The 14,851-nt window shown below is 45.3% G+C and overlaps 1 protein-coding gene across 3 annotated transcripts in view; it reads left to right on the forward strand.

The window, feature by feature from the left end:
* Positions 1 to 11,888, forward strand: part of Sema3d (semaphorin 3D) — a 161,851-nt gene extending 149,963 nt beyond the window's left edge. For 2 of the 3 annotated variants that reach the window (XM_063237392.1, XM_013152480.3), the window contains exons 18-19: positions 769 to 905; positions 7,767 to 11,888. In XM_063237392.1, the coding sequence (XP_063093462.1) occupies positions 769 to 905; positions 7,767 to 8,192 (563 nt within the window). In that variant the 3' untranslated portion in view covers positions 8,193 to 11,888. Of the gene's footprint in view, positions 1 to 768; positions 906 to 3,481; positions 4,057 to 7,766 lie in introns of those variants that run through there. The other variant, XM_063237411.1, reaches the window with a different exon arrangement.
* Positions 11,889 to 14,851: the final 2,963 nt, after the last annotated feature.

A 14,851-nucleotide genomic window follows, 5' to 3' on the forward strand; every position in this document is an offset into this window, starting at 1 on the left:
GGACGCGGCCCTCGCTCCTCTGGGCGGAATGGATTTCAGATGGTCAGCTGATGCTCGGGGAGAGCGAGGCCCAAAGAGAGATAGATAGAGATAGAGATAGATAGATAGATAGAGAGACAGAGAGAGATACAGAGAGAGATACAGAGAGAGAGAGAGATACAGAGAGAGACAGAGAGAGAGAGAGAGAGAGAGAGAGAGAGAGAGAGAGAGAGAGAGAGAGAGAGAGAGAGAGAGAGAGAGAGAGAGAGAGAGAGATTTGGTAGGGAATTCAGTGAGCGTCAGATTTGGGGTCTTCTCTGATTCTGTTTACAAGACATGATTCCATTGCATATCAAAGTCGCCATGTTTTCTGGTCTGCTTTGTGGACCAGTTCACACAGTTTTTCTTTACACGTGAAGTTAGCTGCTCTTCCAGAGTTGACTATAAAATTAGTTGCACTTTTTATGAACAAAAAATGTTGAGGCATTAAAAGATACCAACAGTTTATTCAACTTAAACAGTGTTCAGTTTGAAATTATGACTTATTTTAAAAAAGTAAATTGTAAATATGGGCATGAAGGCTTCAATATTGCAACACAGATGCAGGGATTTAAAAACCTATCTGTTAGATAAAACGAGACTTTGGTGACAATATCACAGCGTGAACTTCCTTCCCTTTAACAGCACGCATGGCTCTTTTTCAGCGCATCTGTTCTAAATCAGTCTGTTTTCCCATTGCCTTTAAGACCAGGTCGGGGTTAATCTCCTATTCCTATGTTTGCTTTCTAGGCATTACTCATGAAACTGCTGATGAAAAGGTGATTTTTGGCATTGAGTTGAATTCAACCTTCCTGGAATGCGTACCCAAATCCCAACAAGCATCCATTAAGTGGTACGTGCAGCGGACAGGAGAGGAGCTCTGTGAGGTGAGTCCCCACCGGGGCTTCCCAGAGGCTTACTGGAGGGCGACAGCATGGCCCTGAGACCCAGGCCAGGGCTGGGGCGCGGGTCTGCAGGCTCGGAGGCTCTGTCTTCACCCCACGGAGAGGAAGATGACCACTGGTACTGTACTTCAATACCAGTGTGTCAAATAACTCTGTCTCCAAGGAGACCAAAGTTTTAAAAGAAACTAACATGATTTTTCACATTTTTATTTTTTATAGATTGCTTATATCTTAGAAAAATTTCCTATGAAAATAACACAGTATTTTAACCATGTAGTAGTGTGACTGACTTTTGACCCATATTGTGTTCAATGGAAATCACAGACAAAACATGCCGAGTTTGTGTGAAAATACAAATACCTCTACATGTTACTGGAATATATCAAAGACTTTCTGACATTGGTTGCGTCACAGAATTCACAGCACCAAGTTTGGGCAGTCTGAGAACCCCAGATTAGTATTGTTGGAACCTTATGAGACAGTGGTTAGCTAGCAGGGTTCTTGTTTACTGCTTAGTGTACCAGAGCCCTGCAGCACTCAGCTCTGAGGTGCGCTCACCGTGACGCAGGAGGAGAGGACACACTCTCCACAGCTGACACTCTGAACTGCACCATGGTCCTGTGGCCTTTGGTCACCTCACCAGCTTCCCCATAAATCTCTGAACGGTGAAAGCAGCAAAGGTGACCAGTCAGTCCCCAGTGGAGGACAGTGGATCTCAGCTCAGGCAGCCTGGTTCTCTGCACTGACAGTTTGGTGGCTGGCAGGTACATAAGTCTCCTGGCAGCTCCGTGCCTGCCCGGGGTGATGCCCAGGGCCTGCACTGTGCAGTCCCTTGGGAGGAAGTTCACTGACACAGGTGTCAGCTGAGACACTGAGAAACTCAGGAGCAGGACGGGCAAATCCTGTCATAAGGGGCTGCCTTAAAATGAAATTCCAGGGAGCTGAGTGTGTTCCCTGAACCACATCTATGTCTGGAGTCCTAGCACACCAGGAAGCTGAGGCAGGAGCATCCCAGTTTGAGCCCAGCCTAGACCATTTAATGACTAAGAGAAGTTACCTCTAAATTAAAAATAGAAATAATAATAAAAATAATATTAATGGCTGAGGATGTAGCTCAGTGCCAAAGCCCCGGGACAGTCATTAAAATTGGAAAGAGGAAAAGAGACAGAAATAGAGATAGCAATAGAGATGGTGGTTGGGAGAGAGAATTCAACTGTTATATCATGAAGACGTTAATGTTATAACCTCTATAAGAATATGAAATTACTGACTACATACTGAGCACTGTTACAAGTGATAACTCCATCCTTTATGGTGTTACGTCTCTTCAATAAAGCATGATTCTTCACTACTGATACCTAGATTCTAAGACTGAGGAGACTCATATTTGCACTGTCCGTTTAAGGGCCTCACTTAACGTTGCACATGGGAATGTCACCTGACCTGGAGCTGATTACGTTATTTCACAGTGCAGAGCCTGTTCTTTTTTATCCATGAAATACTGAAGAATATTATCTATAATTTTGACACACAGATTTATTTTTGTTATGTCACAGTATTTTAACTCTAAATCTAATAAACCAAGACTTTTCATTTCATGGCTAGTAAAATGCTGATTTCTTTTCAGTGTAATCTGATTCCTTAGTAATTGATCTGAGTTTTAGGAACAGTCAGCTGGAGTCATCTCCTAAGGCCGGGTACAGAGTCACCTGTGGGCGTTCACAGTTGGGGCTTTGATTGTTCTGCAAACCTGTGTGTCCTATGCCATACACTGCCATGTGCTGTGTGTGCAGTCCGGGTGCTGCGGGGCTCACACACCTCAGCGGCAGAACCAGGCAGGACATACTGTTCCCCATGGGGTGTCACCTTGGGGCGCCCCCAGCCACTGTCTGGATGAGCCTGTTTCCTGCCCCTAAAGGGGCTTGCAGCCGCTGCCCTGGGACCCTTTCTTCCTTCTCCCCTTGGGTCCCGCCTGGGGACTGCTGCTCTCCATGGTCACCAGGGCACAGGGTGGCAGGAGGCTGTCAGCAGGGGAGGAGGCTTCCTGTCAGGCTGCTCATGTCGGGTGCTGCCTGGCAGCCATGAGCCATGGCTGCTCTCTCCTCTGGAGAGGGTGATGCTCCTGCTGCAGCCAGCAAGCGCCGCGGTCCCCAGGCTGCTGCGAACACCTGGGCGCCAGTGCAGCCAGGAGGCCCGCTCTGTGCTGTGTGCCAGGCTGTGTTTTCTCAGGGCATTTCAGTAGTGTTTAAGCATCTTCAAATACTTGCATTTTTCCCCCTTTAAGATCTTTGGTTTCTTTTTATTATAAAATCAATATAAATGCCTTTAAAATTGCAGTAAGGCTGGAGGACCTAGGAGGCCTGGAAGTGTAGGTAAGCAAGGCAGTCTCAGCATGCTCCCAGGTGCTGTGAGCTCCAGGGCACAAAGGCCAGCCCTGCTCCCGCTCCTCCTGAGGCCACCAGAGCCACGAGCGCCCGTGTGCAGCCTCGTACCCTTCTGTGTTTTCTCTGAGAGGAAAAGCAGTGAGCTGGCACGTGTGTGTCTCGTTCTTCCCACAGCCATCTTAGGGCAAGTTCCCGACAGAAAACAAAAGATGTGAGCAGAAGACCCTGCTTATCCTTACAGCTTTTGGTAGCCACTACATCCTCTCGCTGCTCCCGGAGCCGCTCGGATCAGCACCCTTCCGGGCCACACACAGTTGTGCAGTAACTCAGGAAAAGCTTTACTTTTACTGTGAAAATTATATTGTGCTACTATTTACCCTTCAACGTTAACATGCATGAGCACAGCCTTCTGCTGATTTTAGCTGCTGATTCAAGTTGTCTTTGTTCAGTCTATACCAACAGATTATTATAAATGCTGTTAGGAAGCCCTCTATACATCTTAGGCACTAATGACTCAGTGTTACACACAAGTAAATTTATGTGTTATGTATCTCTTAATTTTTGTATTGCTAACAATTCCTAACTTTCCTATAAAAAATTTACATCTGTTATACTTGAATCTATTGATTAGTAGTTCTATAATTTCTCTAACCACTTAGAGACTCCTTGTTTACATTTTAATTTCTCATTTATACTTCCTGTTTTATATTTACATTTACTCAGAGGTATCATATTAATATAGTAGCTATTGATGTGTATATTTAATTTTTAAAAATAAGGAGTCAGTAGCTATAGTACAATTTTCAGTAAGTATTCTTTTTTCTAACACTTGCTTGAAAACATTGATGTTGTTTTAATAAATCTATTATATACAGTGTTATGTGAGTGTACTCTTAAAAATTATGTAAGTTTCCCCATCCAGTTCCCTTCCTTACCCCCATATTAAATTAGAAAGCCGTTTCATTGCTTTGTTTTAAATACAGATAAATTTTGGCAACAGTTCTGTCTAGCTGCCATGCCGAGAACTTTCTTCCTTAGATAAAGTGAGTTTTCCTCACCATGGTACTTTCCGATTTTAGAGCACAATATCTTAATGCCCAGCCCCTCCGGCAGCAGCTGAGCTTTAACTGCAACTGAACTGACTGCATTTCCCGCAGGGACTCACCTTTGGCTGGGGTACCGGTGACAAAGTCCCGGGCCCTGGCCCGCCCCTCAGTCTGCTTAGTTACTTTCTTTGTTGCTGACTTGAAACACCCAGCACCACAAGGTAAGGGAGGGAAGGATTATTTGGCTCACGGTTCATAGAGGTTTCTGTTCACGGCTGGTGCGCTCCACAGCAGCACGGCGTTGCAGAGGAGAAACAGTTCATGGCAGGCAGCAGGCAGCAAAGCAGTCAAGGGCCAAGCTGAGCCTCTCTTCCCCTTGTGCTGTATCCAGGCTACCATTAGGGCTGTGCCAAACCAATCAGTGGGCTGCTTTAGCAATCACCATTCTAGATCACACAGTGGATCTGGCCACCTCTAAAAGAGTGCTACCTGTGACCACACAGCGGGATATCAGGATGCAGCCATAACAGTGGCAAGATGTCCCTTCCCCCTTTCCCACTGCTCTTCTGTTCTGAGCGACTTGCCGTTGCTGGAGACCTGCACTTGCAAGCACTAATATAGCCTTCCTGTGCACATGAAGCAAATGATAGTCTGGCTCACTCAAGCACAGTTTCGGTGTGCACAGCAGAGGGGATTTGCTCATTAGCTCAGAAGTGGAGAAGATTCTCACAGTTCCTCCTGAGAAGATTCCTCAGGAGTTAGGGGTTCTGCTATCTCCACAAGGAGCTCAGCTTTCCAGAGGGGCCACGCTGGCCTTTCACAGAAAGACACAGCCTGCACCAGCTGCAGCACCAATCAGCAACTCCGCTCCAGGGTTTGCATTTCCAGGTCACAGATTTTTACCTCTGAAATTTAAAAATCCTAGAAAATAGATCAACTCAAAATGTATGTCATTGGAGATGACATCTCATTAAAATCATGTTTTTGAAAATTTAGGAGAGAAACAGAACTGGCTGAATGATCTACCAAACCTTGGGTTAATACACAAAGCCCATAATTGATGACAGCAAGTTTTCTGTCTGTTCCACAGAGCACGCTGTGCGTTCCAAGAGGGGGAGGACTTGTGGGAGTTCACTAGTGAGTCATGAAATGCCAGGTGTTTACGATATCTCGGGTCCTGCAGGGACGGAGGGGAGTGGAGAGGAGGGCGGGGCCGGATCTCAGGGCTGAACCCCACAAACAGGACACAGAAACAGCACAGCAGAGTTGTGATGAAGTGTTGCACAATATGTGTGGAGTCAAAGGCATAATTTCTTCCTGTCAGGAGATTAAAGAGAACAATAAAATAGTGAGTCATTGGTGTGACAATCTGTAAAAGCCACTTTAAGTGCAGTTCAAGCATTAGCAAGAATGCAGTTATGTAGAGGAAATCCAGCTATCAATGGGAGCCGAAGGTTCCGCCCTGTCAGGCCGTAACCTTGGGCTGCTCGCTCTCAGAGTGTTACACAGCAAAAGCTGCAGAGTATTACCGCTCCGCAGCATGGCAGTCATCTGTAACGCTGCTAGTAACTCTTCACACCTCAGCGTTCAAGGACCTCTGCATCCGCCCCAGTACGCCGTGCACCAGCCCTTGACTTGACATGGGAGGTGGATGAGTTAACACAGGAAGCAGCCTGCTCAGAGACAAGAATCTGTGCTGGACAGCCAGCATCTGGAGATCTAAGACGTACTTAAACTTTTTAAAAAACTTCAATAAAGTGATGGAAAGGCAATAAATACATGTAGGTGTTCAATCCGAGGTAGTGTTTTGTATTGGTACCAGTGTGTGTTTACAGTGCAGTGTGCCTACACCCATCATCCACTGGTACACACATGTGCAATGACCTCAATTCTTGTTATGTGGCTTTCTCTTCTCACCCCGTCCCCTGCACCATGGGCCTTTCCTTATCAAGGCTGCCATTTCTGTTGGACACTTTCAAACCAGACCAGTGTAAATGCATGTGTTTCCAGAGGAAATCTCCCAAGGCTGGTAAGAATGTAAATAAACTAGAGGTTGGTTTGTGTTATGGTAGCACTGAAAATGTCTGGGCCTTTACAATAAATCCATCAAGGAATGAAAACTGCACATCCAGTGAGCAGAGGAAGGGCCGCAGACCAGCACACAGGAGCCTGCGGTGTGGCAGGGTAGCAGAGTCGGCCTGGTGGCCACCACCTCCCTCCTCCTGGATCTGCTCTACAAGCAGCCTGTGGCACCAGGTGTCCCTGGCCGCTACCCAGGTGCATCAGATGCTTGCAGGTTCCTGGGCCCAGGAGCCAGAGATGATCCTTTTCCTCTTCTCATATTTCCAGAGTTAGAAGCATTTTTCCTATGCATTTCTCACACAGAAACGCAGCACGGAGGGCACTCACTGGGAATAAGTTAATTTAGCGGGCTCTGCCTCCCTGATAGATAGTCGCGGGCAGGTGTGCAGATGGGCGTCTTCTGCTTTCCTCATGGTGCCAGCTCGTGCTGCTGGTGCTGACGTTACTGTGCTTCACTGTGCTTCCCCATCGCACCCTGTGAAGCACCGCAGCCCTGGCTGTCCTGGACATGGTTCCTGGCTTACACGGGTCCAGCCAGGCAAGCCTTGTGTGTCACTTCTCTGTCAGTGCTGCGGCTTCCAAGCAGAAATCACCCCACCTCTTCAGGAGGCTCTTTAGTTCATTGTGCTTTCTTTTCCACCAAGCCGCATTGCCACACTGCAGGGTACCAAAGAACGGCAAATATTTCCACAGAAGTCACCATCTAAGTAACACACTCACAGGATCACACTTCAGCCTGTGCTCAAAGGGAGTCAGCTGCAATGTGGTGCACTGGCTGGGGTCCCACTGGTTAAGGCTCGGATGCCCCTGGCTGTCACCAGGCCTTTGAATGCCTGGCTGCAGGGTCCATGTGTGTGCAGATCACGTCCTGGGGAGGCTGAGGCAGCAGTGGCCTCCTCCTGGGAGAGCCACGCTCTTCTGCAGCACAGGTGGCAGCGTGCACTGCAGTTCTGTTTGTGCATAGCAGCTGTCCAGCCTGCACCACTGCTCTGAGATGGACATGCTGCTTCGTACCCGCAGTGGGCCCAATGCGGCCCGCAGAGCTCTGTCAGTGGGGAGTTGCAGGTGTCCACCTGTCCTCCATTGCTTTCTATTCCTAGCTGTGCACTGGGAGAGGAATGCACTGTGCCAGAGGCTCAGTTAGACTTGAGGAGACCGAGTGCAGAGCTTGAGGCCGTGGTCTGAGGGCTGTTGCCCTTCCTGTGGCTGACGGTGCCGTGTCTGATGGCAGAGAGAAGACATGTTTCAGGTTTTAAGTGAACCGGGTTGCCTGTTTGCCTTTGCTCCCAGCCGGGTTTTAATCTCTTGCCTCTGTTTCTCCATTGCCACAGCTGAAGCCGGATGAGCGGGTTATCAAGACCGAGTTCGGGCTCCTGATCCGCAGCCTGCAGAGGAGGGACTCGGGCGTGTACACCTGCCAGGCCCAGGAGCACAGCTTTGTGCACACCGTGGCCAGGCTCACCCTGACCGTCATCGAGAGCCAGCAGATGGAGGGCACCCAGCGTGTGGAGCTCGAGGAGGGCCCAGCCAAGGACCTGCTGACCGAGTCACAGCTACGCTACAAGGACTACCTGCAGCTCCTCAGCAGCCCGAGCTTCAGCCTGGACCAGTACTGCGAGCAGATGTGGCACCGGGAGAAGCGGCGGCAGCGGACCAAGGGCAGCCCCAAGTGGAAGCACGTGCAGGAGATGAAGAAGAAACGCAACCGCAGGCACCACCGGGACCTGAGCGGGCTGCCGGGGGCCGTGGCCACGTAGCCGCGTGGTCAGCGGAGAGACGATGTCATGCTGCCGAGATGCCGCCTTCCGCACTGTGCGACCTCTCCCTCCCCTGTAAACGCTTTCCCTGGGCTTTCGGACTCTGACAAATGTGCTCTGGGCAGGGGACACGGGACTCATGGGAACCGCTGCCCTCGGGGCAGAGAACACTCAAGTCTTCAGAGCATAAGCATCATCCTCCCAACGGCGCTTTGCATCTGCCAGTGCCCTCCTCTGGGTTTTCTTGTTCATGCTGTCCTGTACAGAAGTGAGCGAGGGAAGCATCCGCCTTGGTACAGGCTGAGGTGCATTCTTCTTCCCCCCTCTCCCCTTGTGAGTTCTCTGACATGGCGCTCACTATGCGGTTAAGCTGTGTTCCCGGGACCAGAAGAGTTGCTCCACCCTGGACCTGCTATCTTGGGTAGGAATTGGAGGAGACTCAGAGGTTCAGTCCGCTCCTATCGTTACCTGAGACTGTCCTGGGAGAGTCACTTGGAGCCTGACTTGGGAGTGTGCAGGGCTCCAGCATTTCTTCCAGGCTCCAGGGTGCCATTTAGCTCACTGCAGCACTGACTTAGAGAAGGACATTAACACTGCTCCCAGGATCCCTCGTGATTTTTAAGGAGAAGCAGGCTCACGGACAGCAATCCGGGCCCGGGGATGGGTTCCTGGGATATGTGCTGAGTGCTACAGGAACGGAACGCTTGATGCATACTTTAGTAAGAATGGGACCATATTTTAATAAAATAAGGGAAGTATCCTCATGTGCACAGCTTTCTAATGGCTTTCCATGCAGATGGGATTTGTTAGGAGACAGACGCAAAGACAACCATAAATTCTGGCTGTGGGGAAAGCTCCGATTCCCATGAAAAAAAGAACAATCACAAATAAAGTAGACAGAATGAAATGGGGCTTTCGTCACAGGAATATAGGTAGCTGCCAATTTGCAATTCATCTGTTAAAAAAGATATATATTATGACAAACTTCTAGCAAAACTCTGAAGAAAAATAAAAAAGTATTAGGGACCAGGGGAGGGATGGGCATATTTTATTTTTTAAGGACGAGTATGGGCTTCCTCCCTCTAAGTATTTATCTCCTCTGTGTATAATCTCCATTGTTTCCTTTATTACCCCAGGCATGTGGGATTACTGGATTACATTTGAGTGAATGAGGAGAAACCACGTAGATTCCATAGAGAACTTGGGAGACAGCTGTGTTGGGTTGGGGTTAGATACCCCGGTCAACAAAACTTGTGCAAAATTTTGACAACAGGAAGCATTGAGCTAACTCTCCTCATTTTCTTGAGGCAACATTTTTGAATTTCTGAGGTGTTATGTTGTAATTCAAGTGGCATTGTTTCAGCAATAACAGTGACTCAGGCTCCCACGTGTAAAGAAGCAGCCTCACAACTCAGCAGGACACCTTTCCTATCTGTGGGCCCGGTGCAGCATTCATAGCTCAGCTTCCCCTGAAGGAGTGCAGGGCAGCCCTGCCCGTCTGAGTAGGGCTCATCTTCCCTTCCACCCCACAATCCCTAGACCTCTTCTGCTCCGCCTGTTCGCGCCCTCCAGAGTATCGACAGAAAATCAGTCACTGCCTCCTAGAAGAGGCAGAAGGCTCTTCAAACAGCGAAACGGCACTCAGCCGTGTTCTCACCCATCCTCCAAGTCCTACGAGAACCTCTGTGCGTCCCTTGTGTAGACTCACTACATGTGTGACAGCCTGTGCTCCCAGTGTGTTTGGCCTTTGTTTTCTTTGCTTTTCGTCTCTTTCAAAGTAGTCACCCTAGTCTGTGAGGCCCAGCACCCTCTTTTTGATATTGCTGTCATGCATGTTGGTAGATACTTCACTATAAGAAGCAATAAAGTAACAACTTTGGTAACAGTGAACCCGAAGGAACTCTACCAAGCAGTGCGTAAGAAGACAGGTAGCAGGATCGGACTACGCCCTGAGTGTAAGCCCTGGGTGGGTTTTTGCAGCTATGAATCTGGAAAGGTTAAATGTCCCAGGAGCTCAGAGCAGGCTCAAAGTGACTGCGTGGGACACAGTGCTGTGTGCATTTTCAAGGGTAGGGAGTTTGAACATTACAGCTGCCCTGTGCAGATACACTATATTCCAACACAAATGCTCACAACACTGTTAAATTGCTTCTCTCTATATTTAATTTCAGACCATACTTTGGGAACCTATTTTATGTTTTATGTATAAAAATCTGGCAGCTTTGGGTATAAAGCTATTAATTTATGGTAATTAGTTAAAGTATATTGAAAATACTAGTATAATACTATCTCATATAATAAAATGGGACAAATATTTATATGTATATTTTAAAGATAGAAAATATCTGAACCACTTTTAATTTTTCCACGTTTAGTTGCTCAGAACACCTACAGCAACTGTGTGATTATGTTCACCCTACAGAAATAGTAAATACTTTCTGGCCACTAATTTTGCCACATCTGTTTGGAAACAGTGAAAAAGCAACCACAGTTAATGCAGTGCTTTCCGACAGCCTAACAAATCGGCTCTCCAGGAAGCGGGCTTGCGAATGCTGGGTGTTTGGTTCTAGTGCATGTCTCTGTCTTCCTGTGTGTCTCCCCACACGGCATTCCAGTGACTTACATTGCTAAACGGAATTCTGGCTGTCAACATTCATTATGTCCAATTTACTAAGAATTTTAGGAGTATCTTTAGAAATGGATAGTTTAATTAACTGTGCAAAAGTTTTTCTTTCCTAAAAAGCTTAAAATCATTCAGGTGAATGAACAAAAATTTCAAAGCATCCATCAAATTACTCAAATAATAAAAAAAAACTTCATAGAAATAGTACTTTTCAAAAGTCACAACAGTAGAGAATTGTAATGCAGTCTCACCATTTTGTTGATTAATTCTCATAACATGCTGGCAAAAGTGGTTTTATTTCTGAACTATTCTTTGATCTGTATTTGGTTCTTCATAGGGTATTATGTTTTACTCTTGTTGAGTTGTGTGGACTGAACTAAAATATATGTTACCAAACTCAGTGCCTATTTTTGAATATTACCAAAACTGAACTTCTAACGGCAACTTGGTGTCATTCATGTTCAGAAAATAATAAAGTTAAGGAAAGTCATTCATTAAACCATGATCTTTGTCAAAGTTAAATATATTTCACACATGTAATTAAGACAAATGTAAATCAAAACTGACAGTCCTCCTTTTTAGAATGTCACATTTGTCTTAGACAACATGCTTTAATTGATTAATCTTGGATACTTCAGAAAAAAAGATATTTGAAATGTTTTTATAGAAAGATGCATTTTTCTCATGTGATAACAATATTTAAAGAGTTCAGCTGACACGTGAGGTTAAAGAGCTGAATTCTAACAGTCCCGTTTCTTCCCATAGGAAGTGCAGACAGGGGCGTGCATATGATTTATACCCCTCATGCAAATATTTGTAGTATGTAAAGTATTTATGGAAGGTTTGAGGTAGATGAAGTTTTGAGGGGAACAAAAGGGCAAAAGTCTGTCAGAAGCCATAATTAATCATGTAATTTAATCCTAATATTGTGAGTGGTTAGAAATCATCTTTGAATTGATAGTTTTGCTATTTTAAAAGGAATGTAGTACTGTAGTATAAAATAATTAAAATTTTAAATGTATATTTTGATTTTATTATAATAAACACAAATATTAATATTCTGTGATTACAAACTGAGTGTTGGTTTGTGTGCAAAGTTTGTATTTTTAACTCCAAATGATAGACAAATTTAACACATAGATGAAATTAAATAGAATATCAATGAAAATATTTCCTGAAAAACTTTAGAAGATATATTTTATGCCATTAGTGTGCAATAATTTCATCTGCTAAAGAACTGAATATCATGCGGCTGGGGGTTTATCTCAGCAGCACAAGCGCCTGCCCTGTTATGTGTGAGGTCATGAGTTCAGCCCCTGGAGCCAAAAAAAAAAAAAAAGAGAGAGAAAATAAAAGAAATGAATATCCCCTAATATGATTTAAGTATATATCAAGCTTTAATGCATTTTAATTAATGCATTTTAATTATATTTTGGTGGACTGAGATGAAATTAGTTTTTCTTAAGATAGGCATCATCACAAATAACTACTTCTTTTAAGGTTTCCAATTGACATCTAATGTGTAGAATTTTGAAATAATCATATATATATATATATATATATATAAAACTATAATGATCTTTCTCTAGATGTATATACACACAAACATACACATACACACAAGAAGTATATGTGTTCAATATAACTATCCATACCATCAGACATAACAAAATCAAACAAAACGGAACAGAATAAAAACAATCAAAACAAAACAATGAAAGTAATAAGAGACTTCAAAACAGGACAATAGGAAATCAACAACAGCTGCCATAATACATCTTGTTACCTTCAAAATAACTGTCAATACCATCAGACAGAATCAAAACAAAGCAGAATAAAACCAAACCAAACAATGAAAACGATACAGGACTTCAAAACAAGGTAACAGGGAATGAACAATGGCCACCACCCTCCCTCTTCAGGCGCCCCCACCCTTCACTTTCACAACATCTGCTGCACAATTTGGATCCCACTAACTCCTTCAGGTTTTTACACAAGGGAGGCAACAGGATGTTCAGCCACGTAGGTTCAAATCATTTCACCCATGAGCGTGGTCTCGAGCTGTATCCATTTACCTACAGGAGCCTCATGATTATCCTGCTTTCTAGCTGAGTAGCTTTGCATTGTATAAAATACCACATCTTCCTTATATTAGAAAATAAATAGCTGTGGATTTTAATGTTTATTTTATGGAGATGTATTTTGACTTTCTTGTAGGGAACACTGTATTTCTAATTTGGTACACACATATGTCTATTTGCAAATAGATATTATGTGCCTTGTGTGATGCTCAAGTAGCATAAGTGGATACTGTGTTGAAATAACAAGAAAAAAGGGAGAAATCACAAGTTTTCTGATCACGCTGATAAGCCTCAACTGTAACTTAACGAGGTCTTTAGCAAAACAAAGGACACTACATAAGACACTTCCTTTAGTTCATCTGCTCTGTCATGGCACACACCGTGACCAGGCAGTTCTAGGTGACAGAAATGCACTCGTACACCCGAGGCAGGGAAGCCCTTGCTCGAGCTAAGGGGCAACTCTGGGTCTGCAGAGGGCACTGCTGTCTGGCCTCTGCCTGTGTCCTCTGTAATGGAAGGGCAGGCTCATCTCCGTGGGGTGCCCCTTCAGGATTGGATCACCTCTCCAAGGCCTCACCCATTGCGCTGCCTTGGAGATCAGGATATCGAAGTATCGGGGATCAGAGGAAAACTTTTAATCAATAACTGAAGTCTGGTCCAAGATCAGGTTCAAATTGTTACTGTAAACACAGGATTAATAATCAAGGAACAGGGCATAGTGACACAGGATGGTAATCCCTGTACTCTGGGTACAGAGGAGGAGGATTGCTGTGAGTTCAAAGGCCAGCCTCAACTACATAGCAAGGCCTTGTCTCAAAGAAAACCAGTAACAATAATAGAGGAAAACTTGCAAAGAGGTCAGGTGCAGTTTGTTTCAGAAGCTCATCTGCGGAACCTACAGAGGATCAAGTCAGAAATGTAAGGATCCCAAGAGCCAGCTTTTATACCCTGCAGAATCTTCCCTAGGCCTGCAAGAATGCATTGCAGGATGAATTATAATAGAAAGTCTATAAAATAAAGACACAGAGTTGCAGCTGTTTCAGTAATTTATTCCCCTAAAAGTATAAAATCAATATACTAAAGTGCAAAATCTGACAAAGTTGGATATTGTGTTGCAATTTTAATATATCCCAATTTTCTGGGAGACTGAGGCAGGCAGATGACGGGTTCAAGCCCAGCCTGGGTGACTTAAGAGTCAGAGCAAGACCCTGTCTCAAGTATTTTTGAGTTTGACGATTTTTTGAGACAAGTTCTTACTGTATTCCAGACTGTCCTTGAATTCACAACGTAGCCCATGCTAACCTTGAACCCCTGGCAAACCTCCTGCCTCAACCCACTGAGTGCTGGGATTCAAGGAGTTCCTGGCCCAACTTCAAAATAAAACATTAAGAAAGGGCCGGGGTTGTATCTTAATTTCAAAGCTCTTGGTTCAATTCCCAGTGCTGAAAATAGGCACACCCACAGGTACACACACACATATAGTTACACACACAGGCACACACAAGCACACGGGCATACACAGAGGCACGCGCACAGGCACACACAGAAGAGGGAATGTGAGTGGTCCGCCACCCTACGGTAGAGCAGCCCTCTCTCTCGTTCCGCTGGGGTGTAGAGAGCAGGCTTCCTGTTGGACTCGAGACTTAAAACAGTGTCAGTGAGGCCAGTGGATGCCTTGCGGGTCCAGACCCAGCACAGTCCTCCCCTGTGGATCTGGCTACTACTCCTGGGCACCTGGGATGGGAAGCCACATACTCAGCCATCACAGGCTCCAATCAGCTGTGTTCTCCTTCTCTGCAGTTAACATCAGATTTATACAGTAACTAGTGCTCTTTATGTGACCATAAGGGAAAGAGAAATATTTACACCTTGCTGAGTGAGTTCACAGCACTAAATGTCTTTAAATGCTTGCATGAGTCATTGTTTTCTGAGGGAGATTCTGTACCCATTCCCTC

The sequence above is a fragment of the Cavia porcellus genome, unplaced genomic scaffold (genome assembly GCF_034190915.1).
Source record: "Cavia porcellus strain 051 isolate PalLab524CR breed Dunkin Hartley unplaced genomic scaffold, mCavPor4.1 scaffold_2, whole genome shotgun sequence".
NCBI classification, from domain to species: Eukaryota; Metazoa; Chordata; class Mammalia; order Rodentia; family Caviidae; genus Cavia; species Cavia porcellus.